A 27,664-nucleotide genomic window follows, 5' to 3' on the forward strand; every position below is an offset into this window, starting at 1 on the left:
GAGTTAAGGGTCTATATAGTTCCGTTTGGTTACTCTCCATATTTTAACTGGAGATCACCTGCATGGAAACCCTAACCCCTCAAGGACCAACACAGCACTGGTGGTCCCCGGACCACTGGTTGAGACCCACTGCTGTAGACTCAATATACTGTAATCATATCGAACAAAAATAAATACCCTATGAATTCAATGAAATGTCGGCTTGACAAGTGTAACGCTGACACTGCATGTGTAATGGATGTGTATAATGAATGGATGGATGAAATAATAAAATGTACTTTTCATCATGTCTGTTGCTAAGGTATGGCAACATGACTGGTGTCTTGCACGCACGCGAGGGCGCGCGTGCAAGACACCAGTCATGTTGCCATACCTTAGCTTTTGCTGAACTGACGCCACTGGTAAACCTCGGGGTTTACCAGTGGCGTCAGTTCAGCAAACCAGTGGGTCTCCAGCGAACAAGACAGCGCTGATTTGGGACAAGCGCTAGAGCTGCAGGCAGCTCGCCCCGTGTTGCGTATCTATAGCAGATATACAAGCTCATAGCGTGGTGAATTGCGTGAGCTTGTAGCTCTGATATTTTCAACGCGCGTCACCATCGTACGACGAATAGGCTGATTTTTAACAGCACACAGCACAGAAGAAGCAGCCCGCAGCACGCTCACCCTTCGGGATTTAAACCACGCTGACAGATCATGATACAAAAATTATGATTTGTTTTAATGGTTGTAGCCTACTACTTTAACCAAATAATAATAAGAATAATAGGCTTAAATCTGATAAAATAGCCCAAAGGGAGCCACATGATAAAATAGCCTATATAAGGGAGACATTTTCCCAGCCGGTCACAGTGTCCGGTGCCGGTGGACTTTATAATTACCGGCCAATTAAACATTTTAACTGTCAATGGCACAACGTATGCTTCGCCAATATCTTTATATATACAGACAGACAGACAGACATAGAGAGAGGGGGGGGGGGGGAGAGAGAGAGAGAGAGAGAGAGAGAGAGAGAGAGAGAGAGAGAGAGAGAGAGAGAGAGGTAATGTTCATGAATCATGGAGACTTGTAGAGGATTGATTGAATAGCCATTAGACACCTGGCACCCCCTCAAGAACCACTGGGGGGCCCCGGACCACTGGTTGAAATCCACTGTCAGTAAGAAAGTAATGACGTGCTGCCGTGCATATCGCCGAAAAAAAAAAAAAAAAAAGAAAAAGTAGGCCTATACCTCTGCCCTCATGAAAGTCAGGCAAGACTGACGTTAACCTTTATTTTATTTAGAACATAAGATGAAACCAAATGGACCCTTGTGTTCATGAATGAGTTAGAGCTTAAAATGAATAGGCTACAATGAAACCATAAGAATCACTGTACATTTACAGACATTTTTTATTTATTTATTTTTTTACAAGACGCGTCACGCGTACCTCCGTGGCTGCATGGCATCGTTACAGGACACGGGACGCGTACCATCGCAGAGCAATCGTGTGCACCACGAGTGCCACTGGAGCAGAACTAACGCATGCATGCACGCACGCATATGTAAACAAAAAGCCATGCTGCACCCGTGCGTCGCTGCGCTGAAGAGGCACGGATCGCGCTTCATACACACACACACACACACACACACACACACACACACACACACACACACACACACACACACACACACACACACACACACACACACACACATTTGAAATGTTTATTTATGACCACATAAACAGAAGTACAAGGAAGCCTCATACAAAGGTCATAAACAATGACAGTGCAATCAGATAATATGAAAGAAAAGCCAGTTACAAAGAGCCTAAATGGCTAATCATTGTTACATACAATACATGTCAGACAGTGGACATAAGTCATGGGTAAAGGAAGCAACGCCTCCTCCAAATTGAGCGGCTTCCTATAATGGCTGACACTGAGCAAAACCTTGCTAACTGTTTGGCCCTCCTTTTGGAGAGGCCTGCCATTTGTAAGCCCATCACAACCAACTTGTGCACATGCCCTAGGCTGCCAAAGATAAAAAACTAAAAGTTTGCATCTGTAGCCTAGCTGTGAGATGGTCTGCACTAGCTGTTGATATTTCAGCACTTTGGTTAGAAAGGCTTCTTCCAAGCTGTAGTCAAAAGTGCAGCCAACCTCGAGAATAAACACCTCCCTAAGGGTTTCATTTACAACAAAGACATCAGGAGTGTTAGCTGTAATATTTGAGAACACAGAATCATCATTACACAGGTTAAACATGCCCGGCTTCACAGCAGTGTGCTTATACAGCATGATGGAGGACCTAAAAATAGAAGAGATATCTTTTGATATCAAATCTACAATTCTGTCGTGCCTACATATGTAGAGGCCCCTGTATACATGGCAACCATTTAAGATGTGGGACATGGTTTCGGCTATTTGCTCAATGCCATGATGAATACAGTGAGGAGCATGGCTGCCTGGAAACCCGAAACCAGATGGAGAGATTAGGTTTAGTTGGTAAAACCTGTAATCTTGCTTTCAAAGTAAAGACAACGATGCACTCATCTATGGCAACATTTTTGAACAGAGTGAGAGACAGAATGGACATCAGGGAGACATGCAGTCTTCCCTTGCAATCTCAACTGAGTGCAGTGCTGCCTCTGCCTTTGCTGTTGTGCCCACAGGAGATACTGGGGTCAGATATAACATTCTCTGAGACAGCCACCACCTCAGAGTTAGACCCTACCCACTCCAAGGTAACATCAGCCCAGCAACACAAGTCATTTAGGTCCGGCCAGTCTGACCACACACCAAAGCCAGGGGAGCGACTGTCCAGTTTTCCATTCGGTTTTCTCTTAAAACCAAGTAAGTTAGAGTCCGAGCCACGAGCCAGAGGGACCTTGCGTCTTTTTAGGTCCAAGAATAGAGAACAACGAGCAAGCATTCTCACATACTGGTCATCACTGTTCAGCATATTCAACAGATGGGAGAGCCGTGTAGCAATATAAACCCATTCGAAATTGGGAACACCCAGACCACCCTCGCCTTTACTGTGAAATATAATGTCACGTGTTGTGTGTGTGTTTAGGCCAGTCCACTGCCTTACTAGATGTACAGTTTTATCAGTCAAATCACGTAGTGATTTTCGTGGGATATGTACATTCCCCACGAATGTACATACACACACACACACTTTCAAAGTTTTGCACAAATCTTGCCGCGCTACTTTACATTCAAAATGTTTTGAAATAATAATAATTAAAAACAAAATGTGGGGAAACAAATACATAAAGGGACCCATAAAAATGTGGCCACGACACAGAAAATGACCCAAACGACCCAGTGTTTGGGTATGGTTTGAATGAACACTGTGCTGACTCACTGTGCGTGCAGAGACCCCCGGTGCAGTTGTCACGGTCCCACGTCACTCCGTCACACAGAAGCCCCCCGTGTTTGGGCTGCGGAGACGAGCACTCTCTGCTGCGCTGCTTCTGACACGCTGTGCCGCACGCCGACCACTCACTCCATGGACCCCAGCCTCCATCCACTGAGAGAGGAGAGGACATTAAAGGTTTGAAAAAGCAAACACATTAAAAGTCTTTATCATGGTCCTTTAACCCATTTAGGCCTAGAATTATTTTATGCTTTAGCTATTGAAAAATAGCAGATATGCAAGCTCGCTGCAAGCTTGTAGATCTGCTATCTTTGAATATATATATTTTAAAAGCGAACATTTGTAACTCAAATATTTGCTTCTGGGTGGTCCCTGGAACAACATATTTTGAGATGGGGTGTACGCGGCCAAATACATACTACATAGGCTACTGTAGTTTTGGGCAAAACATGAAAAAGTTTGAAAACAGAGATCTCCGCTTTAGGCTAGGAACGTGTTAGGCTCTAACTTTATTTTTGAAATCTGAATGTTTAAGATGTAAGCAGCAAATTGGCTAATCTACTCGAAACCAGGTTGAACCTCATCCATGATGGTTCGTGAGACCGACATGTTTCAGGGCTAGGGCTGTATATAAACTAGAGCAGCGGCTCTCAATCTATTCAGTAAGTGACCCACCCAAAATAATCATGTTTGAACTAGTAGGGACCTCGCCACCCTGACAAGCAATTGGAATAGTAGGAGTTGAGGCATTACATTTAGTTTGACTCCGTTCCACAGATAAATGCTGTGAAAATACCAGATGTTTGAGTGTCACACTGTGCTGTCCTAAAACAAATGCACACGCACACACACACAAAGTAAACACACTCAAGTTAACCCAGGATTCCATAGCCAAGAATAGCAGCTCCCGATGCAAAAAACAAGGAAAAGAAGTGATATACAAAATGCTGACAACACAAAGACATTCACAGAGTCTCCAGAGAAAGTCTTTACAGAGTTTTAACGACAAAACTCACATAGTAAACATCGTCCTCCCAACGGGGATAGATGTGAGGACTGTGTTGGAGCATCTTGCTGACTTGGAACCCCCACAAACTGCTTGTGTCATGTTTCACTGACTCCCCCTCCCAACATAAGGACATTTTCTAAAGATTTTTTTTTTTTTTTTTTTGCGTTGCTCCTGGAAGGAGTTAAGCTTTCTCCCAAGTTTCTTGAACGCCCAGGGTGACAAGCTTTGCAGGACGTGAAGCTTGGTGTCGTAGAGGTTATCATGATTGATTATGTGTGACGTTATAGAGTAGATCAAGTGTTCATTGATTATATTAATATCTAGCCTATTGACACATCATTGATATTGTAAAGCTTGTAAGAGTCTAGATGTCTACCTAGGACTGAGTAGCAATTGTTTTGATAAAGCCTATCTTGTTATGGTACAGCTCGTTCCAGAGGCCTTGAAGCCACATGTATAACTCTAGTGCCTGACAATTCTTCTTGGCAGAACTACCTTACCACTGTCCAGAGTGATAACTGTACTTGTGTCCATGATATCATGTTACATAAACTTGACCACGCCACCATATATAATTGTCTTGTCTCCTCATTTTCTCATGATTATTGATTGATCTGAAGAGGGAGTGGGTTGTTGGCTGATTTACAGGTTTTTTTTCCCCAGGCGAGTGCCAAAAAACAGTGGTAAATCAGCCAACAACCCACAACCCTCGAATGGTAAATTGCGTTTCTACCACTTCTATCATATAAATGAAAGAAAACACAGTTGTAACTTGCAAGGTTATTATCATTGCAACACAACAGTGGGCGGGGTCCATGAGCCAACTCAAGTTTGTTGACTGATTTACTACTGTTTTAAGCCAAGAAGGCGATTTTTTTCAACATAAGATGCTCCATTCAAGTTCAGGAGAGTTCGGACAAGACAATTCTCTTGAATGCTGCAGGTATGGCATGGGAAGAGGGCTTTTGCATTTATTTCACCACAGTAAAAAACTGCATTCATGGTCTGGAAAGGGCACTTTTTTACAGATGGATAAAAGGGCAGGGGCTCAAGCCCCCTTTCATGTCTATGTGTGCACGTGCCTGGGATGCGTAATACAAATTAACTCATAAATAGCAGCGCTCACTTCACACTGGATTTGTGTGTGAGGCTTTTATGCCTTCATTGTACTGTGAGCCACCCCACGCTTAGAAAGAGATTAGCGGGACGGCGAGCCCAAGATGGAAGGTTAACAGTTTTACTGCCAGATTTATTATTTATTATTATTATTATTATTATTATTTATTCGTTTTCAATAAACACATATACATGTACTGTAGCCAAACTGACGGCAGGGGGAAGCCTTATGCAAGGAATGGATGTAAAATGGCACTCTCCTCTTTCCGTCGTTCAGAGCATAGAAATGCATGATCTAGATCAGGTCCACAGAGAACAGCCAGGAAGTGAATTGGATATCATTGATGTTTACGTGTGGTGGAGATTTGAAAGCAGCATTACGGGAGATGTTTTCTGAAGCGGTGAAAGCCGCTTCCAAGGAGTGGCTTTGTCTGTCCCGTACATGTTTTTTTTTTTAGGATTCCCATAGATTCTCAAGGAGTGGTTTGTCTGTCCCGTACATGTCCCGTGCATGCAGAATTGAGGATTGGTCAAGCTTCACATGACAATTTGGCTCTCCAGACAAAATCATTCAGAATTCAGAATTCATCAAAAATAGAACTAAAGCACATAGAAAGTATAGATCTAGAACACAGAATGTATATCTAGAGATTTCATAGCTCTAGAACACAGAATAAAAATTCACCGCTTCACTTCGAACCGAGGATTGATTTTTTAATTACTGTACACACCTGCGCGACCCCTCATCAGCTTACAGTCATCAGACAAGGTAAAAGAACGGCCGTTCGTATTGGCAACGTGCCGCCGTCAGAATTGGGACGAGCGTTAATGTTCGAAGCGGTAAAAGAGTTAAGCAGAAGCCGAATACGTTTGTTTTGGGCTGTTTGGAGCCTTGTTTTTAGGGCCTTTGAGGCGTTGCGATACCATACGTGGACTCCATAGTCAAAGTGGGGTTGAATGAGTGCTCTTGCTAGAGTCTTGATGTGAGAACAATGGCTTCTATTTCAGCATCTGAAACTTTCCAGGAAGAGAAAGGCTGTCGTTTATTTATTTTTTCACCCGAAGTCCCACTTCTTTTTGTTCAGTGCTGCTGTCTAAGAAGGCTGTTTGTTACATTGTTGCAGACATAAAAATGAGGTCAGAGCATAAAAGGACTGTTTGAAGAGAAATTAGTAATTACCCTAAATGTAGCACAGGGAGAGAGAGCGAGAGAGAGAGAGAGAGAGAGAGAGAGAGAGAGAGAGAGAGAGAGAGAGAGAGAGAGAGAGAGCTGTGTTCCCAAGAGAATGCGGTCATAAATACAGAAGCATCGGCAAACGTTGCATGAGAGCTCAGCCAGACTACACAGGTTGCGTTGGTTTCACAGAGCAATGACAGCCACGTTACTAATCAATATTATTCCAATGAATATTACAAATTACAAATCAATATTATTATGATGAATATTACAAATGACTAATCAATATTATATTGAATACTAAAAGAAATACTAATCAATATTATTATAATGAATATTACAACATTGCTAATCAATATGAGGCACCTGATTAAATGTTAAAGTGCCAGGAAAGAACAAAAGAACATGACGACTAAAGCAGAAGTGCAGAACTTATTTCGAACACTTTAGTTTTTGACCTATTGTGCGACAATTTGTGACAAAAGCCAAAAAGCTCACAACACGTTGCATCGCTCACATTTTGAGAGCTTTAAGAGCTGCTAATTGTTTACCGATTTTTTTCTTTTCTCACAATCATCGTGATATGACATTTTCATATTGTGCCATCCCTAAATATAACTACTGTAGTACAGTGGTTGTCTTCCATTGAGACATTTACACCTACTGGTTGACAAGTAGTAGCCTACTGCCTGAAGCTCAATAGTGCAATATCTCCAGGCGTGGCAAAGGGAATATGCCAACATTAGTGCATATCCTCTTATACTTACTTGTGACCAAGGGGACTAATCATATCAGGCACATACATTTTGAAGCTCAGTGCAAACCATATAATACAAAATAGATAGCAGCTTTTTTGTGACATTTTCACATTGCCCACCTATAAAGACTACAAATGACATACCATATATAGTGTCTGTGTCGAAAACCGGTCGGTGTTAGTGGCCTTTTATTGTTTTAAATATGTAATAGCCCATTGCCATTGAAGGTTTTTTTTTTTTTTAATATTCCTTGCTTCGGAGTGTGCTTAAAGAACTTCCCTTGATGGGACCCCTCGTTGATATGATCCTCTGTTGACTTCGAGCACCTCCAACACCACCAGGACTGGAGTCATCACCCTGCTAACCCTCTGAAGCACTCGGCTCACCTTGGTTCATATAGTGTAATAGGCTATTTAAGCTTTGCACTGCAACGGCAGATGACAACGGCAACCGGAAATGATCAGCGCTCGATAGATCAACCTGCCGCCGTCGCAGCCGTCTCTACTACGGCAGAGTCTAACTTTCCACGTAGCGGCTACAACGCCTGCTGCGTGGTCGCGTCGCCATGGGAAACAAAGCGGTCAGCGAAAGGGGTGGGACCCTGTCACCTTGACCGATACGCCGATTATGGCATAACAGCCGTAGTCCCGCCTCACGTCGCCGTAGTAGAAACGCGCCCCTTAAATTTCCTAATATCTCCATTGGCTTAAAAGGGGTTCCATTGCGGCAGAGCATTAGAATCTTGTTCAAATCCCGTATAACAAGGGTCTTCAACAGGGGGTCCGGGACCCCTAGGGGGTCCTCAGAGTTACTACAGGGGGTCCTCCAAATCTTTGTGTGATAGAAACCTTTTTTTTTAAAAATATATTAACCACTTGAACCATATACAGTAGTGTCCATATTCGGAGAACTTTAGCGAAAAATAGCAGATCTACAAGCTCACAACGCCTCGCACTGCAAGGAGTTGTGAGCTTGTAGATTGGCTATTTTCAGCAAAGAGCTTTGGTGTAGAGGGGGAAAAGAGCAGACTAAGTACAGAGTGAAAGGTCAAGTTCATTAAGTATTGACGGTTCAAGTGGTTAAATATCTGAAAACACACATTGACATGAATCCAAAATACACTGATGATCGATCGTGCTGTCAAACAATGAAACTATATGGAATCTATGAAAAGGTTGTGGGGTCCCCGGTTCATCTCTCTCTCTCTCAGCTAAGGGGTCCTTGGCCTGAAAACGTTGAAGACCCCTGCTCACCTTGGTTCATAGTGTAATATCTCCATTGGCCTAAAAGGGGTTCCATTGCAGCAGAGTGCTATAGAATCGTGTTCAAATCCCGTATAGGATGTGAAACGCAGGGACCGCAGTTTTAGATATGGCGCAGTGCAATGCGGGGACTGCCCCTTGCTTCGAACTCCTGTTGGTCCGAACAACGGCAGGTTAGCTACTCACCAGCGTCGGCAGGTTAGCTACTATCAGCGTTAGTTTTACTGAGGTTAGGATTAGGGTTAAGGTTAGGTTTAGGCATAGTTTTACTGAGGATAGGTTTAGGGTTAAGGTTAGGTTTAGGTGGTCGGACCAAAGGGAGTTCGAACCAAGGACATGTTACTGTGCAATGCGTCATGGGTTAGATGCGTATACCTGGACACAAGGCGTTGCAGGTGCTCTTCTGCACTGACATGCCCTCGCAGAACAGCCCGCCGTTGAGAGGGGCGGGGTTTGTGCACGTGCGCGAGCGCCTCTGCATGCCCCGCCCACAGCGCACGCTGCAGGAGGACCAGTCTGTCCACGAGGACCAGCCTCCGTTTACTGCGGGAGAAGAAGAAGAAAGGAGAAAATGAGCAATGGTGAAGGAATTTGTATACTTAAAGGAGTAGTTCACCCAAACAATTACTTATTTTCTATCAACACACCCCATGAAGCCTTGAATTAATGTTTTTGTTTTTTGTCGCACTCTGCAAGTCTCTTACTGGAAACTCCGCCGGTCATCAAATTATTGGCTTAGGAATGCGACAAAAAACAAATTGTTTGCTCGTAGATCTGCTATTTTCACTACTTTTGTGAGACACTTTTGTACAATGAGTAGTACTATACTAGTAGTATACCAGTAAGACTCCCTAAATCAGGTCGCATACACAAACTTTAGAAGGCAATGGTAGCCAATGAGGAGGGAATATGGGAAATGGGACAGATCTGCGTGATCTTAGGGCAAAATCTGTAGGAGCAGTGTCCAAAAATGTGTTTTGCAAGAATCGGCCTCATGGTGGCGCTATCAGAGGGCCATGTGAGAAAGGGGTGGTTGTGGTTTGGCAGCCAAGGAGTGTGTGTGCAAAGTTTGGGATAGATAGGGGCAAAAGTGTGACGTGTGATATGTGACAGACAGACAGACAGACAGACAGACTGACTCACAGCCGGTGGAGGTTTTGAGAGTAACTGTGACCTGACGGTCGCAATGAGCAGTAAAAATACCTCACAATTGTTCCCAACTTAAGGACAGTAAATGTAAAACAAGGTGAGACCAAGGCACTCTAGTGGAAAATGTGTTGGCTAATGCATAACAACTTATTTTCCACAAGAGTGCCCTGGTCTCACCTTTTTTTTTTAAATCTATTTTGTCACCTATTGTACCAAAGAGCAGCTTGTTCGGGAGATGTTTTACTCTAGCCAAACAGATGCACTCCTTCGTCTCTCTTTTCTCCCTTCTTTTGTTTTCTGCAGCAAATGTACTTTCAGTTTCACAACTGCACGGCAGCACAAAAAATAAATCAGACCAGAGCAATCCTCACAGTTTGAACACTGACTGACCTACTTTCTACTTCACTCTTCTTTTCTCAACAATATGTTCCAAGAAAGATATAAAATAGTACGATATATTCTTTATATACAAATATATAATATTGATATATCCTTTCATATACATCCATCAGAACTGACAAAAAGACAAGTGCCTTTTATAGACATCAAAGGGGGCTTCAGCCCCTGCCCTTTTATCTGTCTGTCAGACCATGAATGCAGTTTTTACTATGGTGAAAGAAATGCAAATGCCCACTTTCCATGCCATACCTGAAGGATGCAGAATCTTATGTTGAAAGAACTGCCCTCTCTGTGTAGAAACCCATACCGTTACACCACATCTCCAGTATTCACTTGATTAAGCTTAGTTCAGCGTGGTATCAAGCACCGAAAATAGCAGACCTCCAAGCTCACAACGCGTCGCGCTGCGATGCGTTGTGAGCTTGGAGGTCTGCTAATTAGATTGCCAGACTTTTTAGCTACCAAATGGCTAATGATGGAGTTGTTAAAGGGGAAGACCACCCATTTTCAATATTGAACTATGTCATTAATATAACTTAGAGGAGTTGTGTGGAAATAGAACAAAAGTTCCCCCCCTTCTGTGTCTTCTAGAACTGGAGGATACATTTTGGATTTTGTATTGTAAAGTACAATGTGTGATGTCATCAAGTTGTAATTTACAATACAAACCCCAAAATCAATCCTCCAGTTCTAGGCAACACAGAAGGGGTGGGAACTTTTTTTTCCCCACACAACTCCTCTAAGGTATATTAATGACATAGTTCAATATTGAAAATGGGTGGTCTTCCCCTTTAAGTAGAGCTACAAGAGGCCTACATCTCTCTTTAATTTAATTTGCAGGCACACAATGTCGTTTTGGGCATGCTAATTGGTCAGGTAGAGCCAATGGTAAAAGAAATAAGAAAAAAAATCGGGAAAATCGGCGATTTCAATGGCTGCTTTCAAGATGTTTTGGCCTTTATCTCTGGAACGGAAGGTCCAATCTGCTCAGTTTAAAGCTTGTCTGATGTGTGACTTCGAGGACTTTAAGCCGGTGGGGGCTTTTATTTGTCCCAAAGAAGCCAGTCGGCCAGCCCAAGTCTGTTCCACCAAAGGGAGAAGTAACGCAGCAAAATAAAGTTTAGGGCAACTGCAATATACAGTAATACTGTTTTCCCCCATGCCAAGCATCTTACTCTGCTGTAGCCAGCTGACTTAATGTAATATCACATTATGTGTCATGTTGGGGAAATGAAGATGCGCTCGTCTTGTTTGATCTACGTCTGTGTCATGCTATCAAGAGTTATTCAGTCTTCATTAGTGTGACAGTGGTTGATGCCTGACGGGCCTTGACTGCTGCTTTGATGGGAGCAGAGAAAGTGGGGGCTGGGCGGCGAGAAGACGTCGTTTTTCGCTTGCCTTTCTGTCAAAACAAAAGCAGCACCGATCTGTGTTTTGATAGACGTTGAGAAAAGTAAATGTGGAAAGACTGCAATTAATGAGCTGTGGTGTGTTTTTTTTCCCAGTGGAATAGCAGCTGTGTGTTTCTTTTTCTTTGCAGAGGCAGCCAATGGAACAGCACTAGAAATCAGCTTGTAAACACCAGCAGGTGTGTATGCTAAATGTTGAACACCCAAAAAAGGTGCTAACATAGCATTAAAAGTGGTTCTTTGGCTTGTAATTAGACCTCCATTTGGTACCATTTCCTAATCTGTCAGTGTTAATTTAACTCTGAGAGTGTAGAAATGGAACCAAATGGACCCTCTATTTGGTTCCATTTGTACACCACATTTGTATACCCTTGATTAATTTAATTAACCCTCCGTTAATTAAATTAACAGTTAATGAAGAAACTGTTACAGTATGTTAACTTAATGCTCACACAGTTCATTTAATTAACCGAGGGTGGATAAATAACTGATGGTTGTGCTGCACATAGTTTACATGCAGGCATCCCCAGCTTAGTGGCCTTGTGGTAGAGTTCCGCAGCTCTGAAGCAGGGGACCACTCGGATTGGGGGGTTGGGGCTGGGTCATACCAAATAATAAATACAAATAAAAAATGGGATCCAATGGCTCCCTGCTTCATTTGGCACTCAGCATCAAGGGTTGGATTGGGGGTTAAGTCCCTGTGACATACTAGCATCATATCCAGGGGGTGTACTTGTACATCAAGCCGCCTCACACTACAGAAACAGGTGTGCTGTATGTGTACAGTTGTGGTGTGTCAGTCATGAACGAACAAATCAAATTAACCAGTTATTGTTGGTGAACGGAATTAACTAGTTCACTTCCCGAAAAGATCTGTTCAATCTGTTCACAGCGTTCAGTTGCAAATGCGATTTTTTGGATAGCCTGAAGAGAGACGGTTCCTCTTTCATCATTGGACTGTATCGCGTGAGCTGGAGTGCGGCCACTCCCTCAGAAACAGGTAGCTTTCATGACTTGACAGGGCGGGACTCTGTCTGTGGGGGATTGTGGATGGGTGGGGAGCATAGGAGTACAGGAGAGTCCCGCAGAACAAACTAGTTCACATGAACGATATTGATGTAAATATAAATAAAGACATATCTTTTATAGGCGCAGAATTACAATTAAATACATTTTCATGCAAGCCCCTCTTCATTAAAGGGGGCGTGACACGGCCAAAACAGCTAATTAAGGCTATCAAATTAGCCAATTTTTTTAATGATGTCATGTACCCCCATGTTAAATGACCCAATCAAATTAATTTATTGTAGTTACTGTACTGAAAGTAGTACTTTCTGTACAGTAACTGAAATAAATTAATTTGATTGGGCTAATATGGGGGGAGGGGCGGAGTCGATTATCCATATCATTATCTTTTGAAACTGCCCCAAAAAAAGCTGTCCGAGGTGTGTTTCCGACTTTCTAAACCAACTTTAAAACTATCAGTTCTAGGGGTAAAAAATATATAGCATTCGCTATAAAATCAATGGTTAGACCGATAAAAAAGTACATGTCTTCTTCAAAAAAGGTGTCAAAAAAGGTGTACGAGGGTCAACACGCTTCTCCCCGTCTATGAGACGGTTTTGTCGGCCATACCCTGCTGTCTCTTGCCCTAACCTGACTGGAGCACCAGACCGACCGGAGCAAGCCATGTCCTGCTCCGGTCTGTGCGCTGTGCTCACCGGAGCACAGCGGCCGGACTGAGGTCCGTGCGTGGCTCATATCATACATACACTCTGTGTGTGTGCAGCCTGTGTGTGTGTGTGTGTGTGTGTGTGTGCTTTCGCGCGCGTGTGTGTGTGTGTGTACACACACAATAGCTCTCGCAAATAGCCGTGCGGTGCAGCGTTAGCCGGGCTACACGCTAACAACAAGCCATCACGTTGTGCGCGGCACCGCACGACGGACGAAGTATACATTCACTACTAACTGATACGGCCCCGCCTCCTTTTCAGACTGTTTGAAGAAACACCACGTGACCTACTGTATCATAATGTTAAATTTCGGCCGGTGTCGCCACTCCTTTAAGGACACTATCGTGTCCGTAGGCGATGCCTTGACGGCCACGGCTTGTGATTGGCTGAGCCACAGTTACCCAGGCTTTCCTTTCTTGAATGAAACGCCTGGGTTCCCTGGGACTCACATATCGTCGTTGTCGGGTGGAGAACTTGTATGTCCAAGACCGTTCTTTTTATATGTATCATTTAAAAAATGATTTAGACTAGTGAAAATAGCCGATCTCCAAGCACACAACGCCTTGTGCTGCGAGGCGTTGTGTGCTTGTAGATCTGCTATTTTCACTAGTTTTGTGCGACACTTTTGTATGATAAAACTAGAGCTTTAATTTACCAAAAAAAAACATACACATTTGAAACTTGGAGATACGAGGTTTCTGCCCGACAGTGACAATATCGTCGTTGTCAGGTGGAAACCTTGTATCTCCAAGTTTCAATTTCTATGTTCTTTCGCAAAGTAAAGCCCTGCTTCATCATACAAGGCCGTCGCACAAAAGTAGCGAAAACAGCAGATGTACAGGCACACAACGCCTCGCGGTGCGAGGCGTTGTGTGCTTGTAGATCGGCTGTTTTCACTAGTTTAAATCATTTTTAGAATGAAAAATGCAAAACTGTCGGTTTTGGACATACAAGATTTTCACCCGACAACGACGATATGTTAGTAAATGTGACCCAGACGGGATGGGACGAAGGCGTACATCTTACCGTAGACGACCACGGTGGCCGTGGAGCTGCGTCTCTTGGCCACGATGTTGCTGGCCACGCAGGTGTAGTTCCCAGAGTCTGAGAGACGGGCCTCTGGGATGATGAGGTTCTGATCCACTGTGGTGTCCACCACCCCGTCCCAGTTCACTGGCTCCTCGTTCCTCAGCCACTCCACCTGCACACACACACACACACACACACACACACACACACACACACACACACACACACACACACACACACACACACACACACACACACACACACACACACACACACACACACACACACACACATTAAAATGCAATTGAACACTCACTTAACCCATTAAGACAGGGATCGCATTATTATACGCATTATACTTTAACCATTATTTTATGCATTAACTATTGAAAATTAAATAGCAGATCTACAAGCTCGCAGGGCGGCACTCGGTGCCACGCTGCGAGCTTGTAGATCTGGGTTGTTTTTTGAAAAATCCTGAAAATGTGTGCAAGTCTGTGAATATATTGACCCGATTCTATAATTTCTTCTAAAATATATATTTTTTAAACTCATTTTGCTATCACCATTGGTTCTCAAACTTTTTCATGTCAAGGAACCCCCGAATTATAGGTATTTGGCCGCGGACCCCAAGATATGTTGTTCAAGGGACCCCCAGTAGCAAAGATTTGAGTTACAAAGGTTTGCTTTGAGGATGATATATTCAAAGATTTGCACACATTCACGATTTCTCTAAAATAGCAGATCTACAAGCTCATGGCGCGGCTGTATAACTGCTATTTTTCGAATAGCTAAAGTATACAATAATTCCAGGTCTGATGTAAGTGAGGCTTTTCAGCTGATCATGATTCATATCAGATGACACTGTACTCAAATCCAGTCGAATCTCATCCACTTCCAATCCATAGAGCACATTTTAAATAACAGCGTTGAACCAAAGTGCTGTACACTCAGTAAGCAAAGTACTGAGTGTAAAACACTAAACAGGGTAAAACACAGAGAGGGTGCAACATATAGGGCCCTATTTTGGTCTGTGCCTTTTCCCTAATTATTCCTACATTTCTTCGACTTTTTGTACTATTTTGAAAAACATTAGTTTTATAATAGTTTAACTAGCTGATCTACATCGACGCGTTGTGACGTTGCTTGTAGATCGATCGTCTATTTGAAGTATTTTTTTCTTATTTTTTTATAGTAACGACTACCACCACTCTGAATGTTTTAATGCACTTCTCCCCTGAACTCAAGTAATAAACCTATCTATCTTTTAATGTGAAATGTTTCCCACTCCGTTTGCCGTTTACAAACTGATAAGGAATTCCTTGACAACCCTTTTTTAATCCATCAATTATTCACACGGTGATTATTTGAATCCATGGATATTTCTTGTTTTTCTCGCGGTGAACAAAGAATCAAAAAAAAAAAGAAAGAAAAAAAAAAACAGTGAGCCAAGTTTAACAACAGCAAAAAGTCAGTTTTTTAAACTCTCACAGTATAATCTGTGTCATGTATCCAGTCATATCATCACTACTTCCGAAATAACACTCGTTTCCACTCCAACTTCACTGTTTAAAACCCATTCAGAACGGGTACACCGTATTGTGTATTATTATTTTATGCTTTAACTATTGAAAAATAGCAGATATACAAGCTCTGTGAGCTTGTAGATCTGCTATTTTTGACCCGATTCTAATAAGTGTCTTTTGAATCCTTCTAAGGTTTTTTGGAAAAATGTCAGCAATCTGGCCAGCCATCGTCAAAGAAAAGGTCCTTTTCACTTAACTGGAGCTCAGTTAGTCTGTTCTTGAGAGCCTACTATGTCAGTGGTTCTCAAACTATTTCATTTGAAGGACCCCAAAAATGATATTTATTTGGCCACGGACCCCCATCTCAAAATATCTAGTTCCAGGGACCACCCAGAAGCAAAATTTGAGTTACAAACGTTTGCTTTAAAAATACATATATTCAAAGATTAGCAGTTTTTGCACACATTTTCACGACATCTTTTTCAAAAATAGCAGATCTACAAGCTCGCAGTGCGGCACTCGGTGCCGCGCTGTGAGCTTGTATATCTGCTATTTTTCAACAGCTAAAGCATTCAATAATCCTAGGCCTGAATGGGTTAAAACACTTCTGGGAGGAACGGTATCAGGCACAAGGAGCAACAAGGAGTGCATGTGGGTTTCAACACAAGCCAAGTTCACTCTAAATTATTTTTGGAAACGAAATGTTCTATCCTTTTATGATTCCTCTCAGCATCAGGAATATTTCTCAGTTCATGTCACACACTTAGTGTTATAGTTTTCAACCATAACTGTTACAGTATTACATCCTGTCAGCTGCACGGTGCTAATTGTCTTCATTATTTCTTTTTGATAATCCTAACTATGTTTTCTTGTCTATATCCCTTGATTGATTTTGAGGTGAGATCTTTCGTTCTCCATTTTGCATTTTAATGTGTTTTTCTTTTCTAATGTGTTTTATTTCTTTAATCACTCTTTTCAATTATAATGTAGACATTTAGTAGACTCTTATTCGGAGCGACATACAAGTGTGACCAGGGACGTGCTGGGCCCCTGATTCGGCCCGGGAAAAAGAGTTGGAGAGGCCCTCATTGTGCGCTATAGAGAGAGATCTCTCTCTATAGCGCTGCTACTACTTTGCCATTTCAGATCATGACAAGTGACAAGCTAGTGGGCCAATTACATGAGTTATATTTTGTCGTTGTCGGGTGGAAACCTTGTATGTCCAAAACCGTTTGTTTTGTATTTATCATTTTAAAAATGATTTAAACTAGTGAAAACCGTAGATCTTGTGTGCTTGTAGATCTGCTGTTTTCACTACTTTTGTGCGACAGCCTTGTATGATGAAGCAGGGCTTTGCTTTGCGAAAAAAACTACAAATTTGAAACTTGGAGATACGAGGTTTCTGCCCGACAGTGACGATTTACTTTGTTGGCCGCCAAGCCCCCAACATGGAACGAAGGCCGACATTTTATTTTGAATTTTTTCCTAATGGCCGGCCTGGACCGGCCGGGAATGAACCGGCCGTTCGGGAGTTGTCCCGCTTATATTCCCAATGGCCAGCACGTCCCTGAGTGTGACATCAGAGTAAGCGGCATTAACCCTATAGTCAACAAAGAACAAAACCTTGTTGTCGCCTATGTTGGAAAGAGAACAATGTAGGCCTACTCTAGTTCTTCAAATAAACCAAGGATACCTATTAAGCATCAGTCGAAACGATATCCTATCTAAATAACGATTAACGTGTGAGTCAGTGACTAACAAAGGTCTTCAACATTTTTCAGCCCAAGGACCCCTTAGCTGAGAGAGATGAAGCCGGGACCGCCGCTACTACATATCGTCGTTGTCGAGCAAAAACCTTGTATCTCCAAGTTTCAAATGTGTACGTTCTTTCTTAAAGTAAAGCCCTGCTTCACCATACAAGGCGGTCGCACAAAAGTAGTGAAAACAGCAGATCTACAAGCACACAGCGCCTCGCGGCTTGTAGATCGGCTGTTTTCACTAGCTTAAATCACTTTTAAAATCATACAAATACAAACAAACGGTTTTGGACATACAAGGTTTCCATCCGACAACGACGATATATGAAGTTTTGTTGCAGATGAAACTTTTTTCAGAGATTTCATAGATAGCTTCATAGAATTGTCTGAAAACACTATCATCAGTGTTGGATTCATGTTAACGTCTCAATACTTTGTAAACTTGTCCTTTGGTTCGGTACTTGGCCTGCTTTTTCCCTCTACTTGAAACCTCTTTGCCGAAAATAGCAGATCTATAAGCCCACAACGCGCGTTGTGGGCTTGGGTGCTATTCTAGGCTAATGTTCCCCCAGAATAGGGAACTGTCATTTTAGATGTTCATTTTAGGGTTCATATTTTAGATTATTAGAGAAAAGAAAAGATGAGTGTTAAAATGTTTTCATTTACTGCTTTCTGTTGTTTTAGCGATTTTAATGACTTTGATTTCAGTGGTTGGGAGCATGCGTACAAGTGGCTAAATAAGTAACAAGTCGGTGATTTCTTTATAACTATTTACAGTAACACACTAGACCCCATAAGTCACGTCTGCCCATGAAGGATTGTGGTGCATTTTGGGAATGGGCTTATTGTGTCTAAAAATATTATTTAGCCACTTGCACGCATGCCACCAACCACTGAAATCGAAGTCATTGAAATCGCTAAAATGATAGAAAGCAGTAAATGAAAAACACTCATCTTTTCTTTGCTCTAATTACAATCTAAAACATATGAAACCTTGTTGAGTATTTTACTGTGTAATCCACAGGACCGAACCTCCCTCTGGGAGATCAAAAGCAGGTCAACGTCGTCTACCAAGTCTATTACCAATTCGGAGGCAGGCACGTGCACGACATCAAAGAGGGCTTGAGCCCCTGCCCTTTTACCTGTCTGTAAAAAGTGCACTCTCCAGACCATGAATGCAGTTTCTTTTTTCACTATGGTGAAAGAAACGCAGATGCCCTCTTTCCATGCCATACCTGAAGGCAGCATTCAAGAGAATTACCTTGTCCAAACTCTCCTGAACTTGAATGCAGCATCTTATTTTGAAAGAATTCACCCTTTGTCAAGTCCCGCCCGTTGTCCCGCCCCTCTTTACACATATTGGTTGCTGTGTCTTGGTGGGACACTCGGTGGGACACTCCATCCACTACCATTTTAATTCAGTTTCTTCGTATTGTTATTCTGTGTGTTCAATTCTAATTGCAAACTTGGTTTCAGTAAAAATAAATAAATGGAGCTGCTCAGTCAGTATAGTGACTCTGCATGTTTTTAAATGTTTTTATTTCTCAAAAAATTATGTTTTACCTAATTCAACATAGAAAAGGCGGAACCAGGGCGGGACAAGGCAGCTAGAGCCTGATGGTTGGTCAGTCAGGGACCAACCAGAAGGCTAACAAAGGGTGAATTGACCTCATTGTGTAGAAATCCATCCCATACTCCACATCTACAGTATTGCCTTTTTAATGTGTGGTATCAAACACCGAGGTCTGGTATTTTCAATATTTTGACCAAAAGGCTCTTGTAGAAATGTCAGCCCCTGCCCCTCTAACATTCTCTGCACGTCCCTGTTCGGCGGCCATGCGCAGTGTGTGAAAGTAATTAGGAATTATAAACGTAAAAGGACGGTGTGTTGGCGTGCCTCTATATGTTCGCTTGGCTAGCCCTGTAAATTGCTATTAACTTGCCATTAGTTGGAGCTTTCTCATTGAGAGAGAGACTCACTCAGGCAGTCAGGGAGTGGGTTTTTGATTTATGGCAGCGCTCGGAACATTACAAACTATCCAAGCCACAGGGGGCTCTGTGTGTGCGTGTGCTTGTATTAGTAGACGTGTGAGGACCAAGGGTGTCCATAGATACGTATAGATGAATTACAGAAATAGACATTGTAGCGAGAAAGATAAATGTTTGTCATTATGGGAAAAAAAAAAAAAAAAAAACATTGAGTTGAAAAAAAAAAAGAAAATAATTTGAGCTAGGCTTGAAATTACAAAAAGATTCAGTCAGGGTTTAGGATTAGGCAATTAAATGTATAGGTTTAGCAGTTGGGAGTGATTTACTGTTGCACGACAGTGTCTTACACTGAAATAGTTGATCTACAGGCTCACAACTTTAATGCTTGTAGATTGGTTAGTTTTGGCTTTAGGGTTGGGGCATGTAAAGAACACATTCATAAAATCACTGTCCTAATTATAGGCTACAAACACAATTTTGTAAACAGGGCTGTTCAGCCCAACCCGGGTACCCGCTCTTAACTACCTGCCCATGACCTGTTAAACCTAGTCGCGGGAGTACGGAGTGAACTCAGACTGCCAAAAACGTCACGTGCCATTTTGCGGGGCTCCAAAAGGCCAAACTGAAGCACCCTAAGAGGACACCACATTGCCGGGTGGAACCACAAAGTAAAACCTCTATTTCCGGGTTCTGCAGCCCACCCTGGCTTTCTACGCTCTAGCACCCCCTGGTGCTTATCTAAAGTGTCCAATATATTAATTTGTTAAACAAATGTACAACTTCTTCCGCCTCTATTTCAGGTGTGAGCTTTCCAATGCGTGTGTGCATGCATGCATGTGTGCACCCGTATTAGAGAGATTGCATGTGTGTATCTTGTATGTAGGCCTATATGCTGGTGAGAGTGCACATTCCTATACATTCTCCAAGGCAGTATGACTACAGCCAACACAGTGTGGCAGAGATTGCATTGCTCTTTCAACGTGCCTGGCAAGAAAAAAACAGAAATGGAGCTGGAAAATCAATAAAGAAAGTTATGATGTCATCTGTCATTTTTACCCCTTCGATGTACCCGGAAATATTTCATCATGTGCCATTAACCTCTGACAGGCCATACATCGTCTAACGGCATTTAGCGAACAAATATATAGATCTACAGGCTCACACCAGTTGTGACACGTTGTGAGCTTGTAAATCGGCAATGTGAGCTATGTTCTAAAATGGTAAACAAGTTTGAAAAATCTTGTAATTTTTCATCTAAATGGTAAATGGTTTGTTTGTAATTGCGCCTTTATCCATTACATTCACCCATACACACGCACGCACGCACGCACGCACGCACGCACGCACGCACGCACGCACGCACGCACGCACGCACGCACGCACGCACACACACACACACACACACACACACACACACACACACACACACACACACACACACACACACACACACACACACACACACACACACACACACACACACACACACACACACACATTCCCAAGTGGCCACTCTATCTCCTAGGGCAGGGGTCTTCAACAGGGGGTCCGGGACCCCTGGGGGGTCCTCAGGGTTACTACAGGGGAGGGCAGTCAAAAATAGCGCCTCGCACTGCGAGGTATTGTCAGTTTCAACCTGTTACACTGGAAAAGAGGCGCAGAGGTTCATTTGACACTCTTTTTAATCACAGAAAATGTACCCATAAAACAACCTCATCCTTCTATTATACCATACCAGTCCAATTATTTTGATCCAAAATCTCATCCTATTACCTTGCAAGCCGCGGCAGAACCCTCTGAACAGAGGTAGCGCCGAAGAAATAAGCCATTTATTTACAACCATGTTTTAAAAAAACAAAGCCCACATGATAACAACACGTAATGGAGTGCTCGATACAGCGTGTATATTCATCCTGCAGAGGTCGGCGATCTTACTTTGGCGAGGCGGAGGGGAGATCAATTCCATTCGTTTACGTGCGGCGAAGCAGGGAAAGGAGCGATAGAGAAGCGGCGCCCGAACGTGATTGAGACCGCGATCCACGAACAGAGACAAAGACCAGCCATGTTGTGTGTCCTTCTTGTCGAGTTTCAATAACGTGGAGAGTAGGAGGCCACTCCTAGCCACCCATCCATCCAGAATGTGAGTCAACGGCGCGGCCTGCTGGATACTACGAGTATCACACCCAGTCCCAGAAAATGATTGAGAGAGGATATTAACCGTTTCAGATGGCTCCAACAAGACACAGAGAAGAATGGCCGATGTTTTTTTTTTGGATTATTATCATTTATATCAAAAGTCCGGGAATAGACGTGTGGCTGATTGGACCAAGTAGGAAGTCCGAGGGAGTACGGCCAGGCTTAGAAGGTGTTAAGTTATGATCTTGGATTGATTTCTAACACATCCAGGGGTGTCGCACCAAATTTTGGGCCCTGGGTACAAGGATTCAATGTGGGCCCCCCATCAATGTTCTTCATAGGGGGAGGGGGAGGGGGAACGCATAGGCATTATTTTGTGCTTTAACTATTGAAAAATAGCAGATCTACAAGCTCACAGTGTGGAACTGAGTGCCACACTGCGAGCTTGTATATCTGCTATTTAAAAAATATATAATAATAAAAGATTGTGCAAGTCTTTGAATAGGCTATTTTTGACCAGTTTTTTGAAAAAAACTATTTTTCTGTGTCAGTGGTGCTCAAACCTTTTCATGTGAAGGACCCACAAAATGATATGTATATCTCAAAATATTTAGTTCCAGGGACCCCCCAGATGCAAAATTTGAGTTACAAATGTTCGCTTAAAAAAATACATACCGGTATATTCAAAGATTTGCACATATTTTCACAAAAATAGCAGATCTACAAGCAGATCTACAAGCTTGCAGGTGCCCCGCTGCGAGCTTGTAATCTGCTATTTTTCAATAGCTAAAGTATAAAAATAATTAAGGCCCCTCCACCTTGGGCCCTAGTAACTCAATCCCACTTTTCCCCCCCTTGTGACGCCCCTGAACATATCATAGTGTTTGCCCTCCCCTGCACGCACGCACGCACGCCTGCGTTTCTCACTGCTTCTTGGCACCTTGTACAACAAGACCTCTGAGCTCAAGCTGGGAAGTAATGTTGCAGGAGTTCAGAAAGATATGGGGGAGCCAACCCTTTTAGAGGCTTAAAAAACGAATAAACAAATACTAAAAGCATAAGATCAATCCTAATATTGACAGGGAGCCAATGAAGCGATGCCAAAACAGTAGTGATGGTTTTCTTAGTGCCAGTGAGGAGGCGAGCAACTGCATTTTTCAACTAGCTGCGTGTGCCCGAGTGATGACTGATCAATATACCGGGGTATTAGAGATTTACAGTAGTCAAACCTGGACCCAGACACGTGCACATATAGACTTCAAAGGGGGCTTGAGCCCCTGCCCTTTTATCCGTCTGTAAAAAGTGCCCTCTCCAGACCATGAATGCAGTTTTTACCATGCTGAAAGAAATGCAAATGCCCTCTTTCCATGCCATACCTGAAGGTAGCATTCAAAGTAATTGCCTTGTCCAAACTCTCCCGAACTTGAATGCAACATCTTATGTTGAAAGAATTGTCCTCTCTGAATAGATATCCATGCCATTACGCCACATCTCCGGTATTGACTTAATTGATTATGCTTAGTTCAGTGTGGTATCAAGCACCAAAAATAGCCGACCTCCAAGCTCGCAATGCGTCGCAGCGCAGCACGCTGTGAGCTTGGAGGTCTGCTATTTTTTATATTTTCACCAAAAGGCCCTTCTAGAAATTCTCTGCACGTCCTTGCCTGTCCTAAATAATAGCAAAGATTGACATAGTTGTTTCTGAGTTATGCCTTAACCTTTTCATCCTGTGAATTAGCTTTGAGATTAGTATGGAGGAAAATGTACCCTAAAGCATATAAAGCAAAAAAGATACAGGTGGGGCCCAACATGGAGCCTTGAGGTAAGGGTTAGGGCCAGGCTGATATCAGACAGACAAGACTGAAACCTGGTAATATTCAACCTGCCAAGATGATGGTCAAGCAGTAGAATCTTATGATCTACAGCACTGTTTCCCAAACCATTTTTATAATAAATATCCCCCTTTTTTTAACAGTTCTACTGCCATATTTATTATTTATGTATTTGTGCTGGTGCCATCAAAAAGTAGCTTACCTTTGCGAATATAGAAAATTATCTATGGATTATTTCCAAGCTAAATCTTTTTCTATAGACAGGTTTCTTGTTTACAAACATTGAGACTAAATGCACAGGTGACTGTGCATGTAATCAATCATGTAATCAATTCCGTCCAATCCCCAAACTTGTTGTTTTGGGGAGCGCTGGTTTCATTCTTTACTCTATGGTTTCATTGGCTAATTTTGGTACCGACCCTCAGTGTGACGTGGACCAGAAACCCGTCTATGGACACATACCGGTATATCTGTACTGTAGCCAAACTGACGGCAGGGGGAAGCCTTATGCAAGGAATGAATGTGAAATGGCTTTCCGTCGTTCAGAGCGTAGAAATGCATTTTCTAGATCAGGTCCACATAATACAGCCAGGAAGTGATTTGGGACTCCATTGATGTTTACGTGTGGTGGAAATTTGAAAGCAGCATTACGGGAGATGTGTTTTACTGTACACACCCGCGCGACCCCTCATCAGCTTACAGTGCTCAAACAAGGTAAAAGAACGAGCGTTGGTATTGGCGACGCACCGCCTCGGAATTGGGACGAGCGTTAACGTTCGAAGCAGTAAAAGAGTTATATTTCAAAAGATAAAAATGTATCTATTTTTTAAAATTTTATTCCACAGCACATTTGAAGGCAGCATGCACATATGAAGTAATACCGAATCAAAGAGTTCTTTGAGAAGACAGGAAGTAATGGTGTTTGAAGGGTAATTTGTAGGCCGTATATACAGTACGTTTCTGTTAGTGAGGACAGCCATATGGGCTCAAGCTGATCGAGGACAGTCAGCAGGGCACAGGGAAGGAACTGGATCTGGGGCAGTGAACATTATGCACTGACCTGGGATCAGAAATGTCATCAGTGGAAGACGTCCTTTTCGCAGAGGGAATGAAAGCTGCAAGAATGAAGCCTCGTGCACGGCTGTGACGCTCAAAATGTCACGTCCATGGTGCAAAGCAGTGGTTCTCAACCTACTTATCATAACTCTATGTTCTCAACCTTTTCAGGCAGCGACCCCAAAATAATCATGTTTTAACTTGGGACCCCCAAAATAATCATGTTTTAACTGGGGACCCCCCCACCCTGACAAGCACTAAGAGTTGGCATTACATTTTGTATAAAAATCGGCTATTTTCACAATTTCTGCCTCTAATATTTGACAATTTGGCCAATGTTTAATTTGACATTTTAGAGGTATTAAAAAGTCCTTGAATTGTCACTTTAGAAATCTGCAGATACCCTATATACAGTACACTCAAACTTTGCTTGTTTGTTTACTGTGGAGTGAGAAAACAATGTTCCACATTAAGTTAACAATTTCTCTGCCATTTTAAACATAGCTGTAGTAAGCAGCTGCCAAATTGTCCTTACCTTTTAGCGTGGGCACGCGCACGCATCGTGCACAATCTGTGCGCGACTCATCTAGTAGACGTGTAGACTCGGTGACAAGCTTTCGAATACAAAAAAAACCATTGAAAAAGACATATCCGTTGCCACGCTGTATCCCTGCTTATCCACCAGTGTTTACTTGAAAAAACATTGAAAAAAGCCAGCTGTGCGCTTTGGTAAGAAGTGGACACATTCGCGCACAAAACGCACAATATGTGCGGGGATCATAATCCAGGCGTGTAGAGACTGGATCAAAGTTTCCAAACGCAAAAATCCGATTGAAAAACGAGCGTTCCATCGCCGAGTAGCTTCCACTTCTGTTACACAGTAAACCAATGGAGGCGGGACTATGGCCCAGGCTCAGACTGGATACGGAAAGCTGGATCCGGTCCAGACCGGAAATGACCGGATACAGTTAGGGGGGCGGGCCTAAAGAGCCAGAATCAGCGAAAATCTGCGCTAATACTTTTAATCCTTTCATAATGATTAAAGCTAATTAAACTTTACGGGCTCTACGGGCATGGCAGCGCGGTACAGCGGGAAATCTACGGTTTCTACGGGGATCGCGAGGTATGAGTTAATCATCTGGGGACCCCACACAATTATTTGGGGACTCCCCTGGGGGTCCCGACCCACAGGTTGAGAACCACTGGTATAAAGGAACCAAAATAAATGTTAAACATTTGGAGCATGATCCAGTGTGCTGAGTCTGCGGACCTTGTTTTTCGTATACATTCTGACCTCAGCCCGGCACCTGTTATTTTTTTAGTGAGTGGACGTGCGTGCTTTACTGTTCTTTTCAATGAAAGCTACATTCATGAACTTTTCCCCCCCAGGCTAGCTAGACGCGGCCGAGCTGTTCTTGTACCAATGATACAGGGCACACTGTGATAGCAAGGTGGTCCGTGGAGTTCTGCCAGCAGTCTGCCCAGTGATGTCGTGCCAGTTTGGCCAGCGGAAATGCCCACTGGGCTGCAGTGTCTGCCACGGTGCCGCTTGATGATTTGGAGGTTGCGCTGTGGTCTAGAGCAGGGGTCTTCAAACAGGGGGTCCCCAGAGTTACTATCCCTGGCCCTGGTTGATGTTGTTTGATTTGTCTTGTTCATTCTTAGTTTTGTTTGGTGCTGTAGTGTTTTGTTTTGTGTTGTTTATTCTGTTTTCTACAGATATGTATTTGTATGTATTCTGTATCTTGAAAACGATATGGTTCATCTCAAATAACTTCAATACTACAGGGGCAAATATTTGTGTTATAGGATTATTTATTTTTTTAATTATCCCATTTAGTCTGATTTGAAAATTACCCAGTTTTTCTGGAAAACGTATTACTCAGCCTCTGTAGCAGTTAGAAACAAAATTCCAAAACAATTTTATAGCTTACTGTACACCATTGGCTTTCATAGAAAAGAAATCAGAAAAACAAAATATTTGTTAAAAAAATACTGTACAACATACAGTACATACTGTAATACACAAAAAGAGGGGGCAATACACTTTAAGCACTTGAACCCTAGCATCCCTATTCTGAGGAGAGCTTTAGCCAAAAGTAGCAGATCTATAAGCTCACATCACCTTGCAGCGCAAGGCGCTGCGAGCTTGTGGATCAGCTACTTTCGGCTAATGTTCCACACCCCAAAACAGGAGTATGGCGAGCTATGGTGTTTTGACACTGGATGGCGCTGTTCGCTAGCCTATGGGTCACCACTTATTCCCTGGGTTTGCCTGGACATCACCTGACACGTTAATGACATAACCGGATAAAAAGAAAGTATTTCCTCGTCTTTAGGAGGCGATGGAAAAACACCACATCACTGATAGGGTGCAGACACAAGGTGGTGGACGCGAGGTTGACGCGTCCATCTTTCAAATGGATGGTCGCGTATGGCAGGGGTTCCCAAACATTTTTGTCTCAGGGCACACCATAAATATTTCTTTTAATCCGAGGCACCCCTAAATTATAATTTTCACTCCCAGCACCTGATATTTACATATTGTCGTTGTCGGGTGTAAACCTTGTATGTCCAAAACCGTTTGTTTTGTTTTTACTTAATAATTACTACATTAGTGAAAACAGCCGATCTACAAGCACACAACGCCTCGCATCGCGAGGCGTTGTGTGCTTGTAGATCGGCTGTTTTCACTAGTTTTGTGTGACGGTCTTGTGTGATGAAGCAGGGCTTTGCCAAAAGAAGTACACTTTTGAAACTTGGAGATACGAGGTTTCTGCCCGACATTGACGATATTTTAGTGATTATGTTGCGAGGAAAACGTTGAGATAACAGCCATTTTGGTTAGAACTGAGTCCAAATAAATTCCAAATATTATCAAATGATCTCACGGCACCCCTGGACTGCCATCGCGGCACCCCAGGGTGCCCCGTCACCCACTTTGAAAACCCCTGGCGTATG

At 42.9% G+C, this 27,664-nt stretch overlaps 1 protein-coding gene across 1 annotated transcript in view; it reads right to left on the reverse strand.

Annotated features, from left to right (window-relative positions):
* The window catches only part of LOC308298119 (netrin receptor UNC5D-like), a gene marked incomplete at both ends in the record, with an annotated part of 131,846 nt that overhangs the window by 49,183 nt on the left and 54,999 nt on the right, over positions 1-27,664 (reverse strand). Inside the window, 3 exons of the mRNA XM_080741676.1 lie at positions 3,355-3,519; positions 9,064-9,231; positions 14,405-14,579. Of these exons, the coding sequence (XP_080597802.1) occupies positions 3,355-3,519; positions 9,064-9,231; positions 14,405-14,579 (508 nt within the window). The remainder of the gene's footprint in view (positions 1-3,354; positions 3,520-9,063; positions 9,232-14,404; positions 14,580-27,664) is intronic.

The sequence above is a fragment of the Nannobrachium achirus genome, assembly GCF_963921795.1.
Source record: "Nannobrachium achirus genome assembly, chromosome: 14".
In the NCBI taxonomy this organism is placed as follows: Eukaryota; Metazoa; Chordata; class Actinopteri; order Myctophiformes; family Myctophidae; genus Nannobrachium; species Nannobrachium achirus.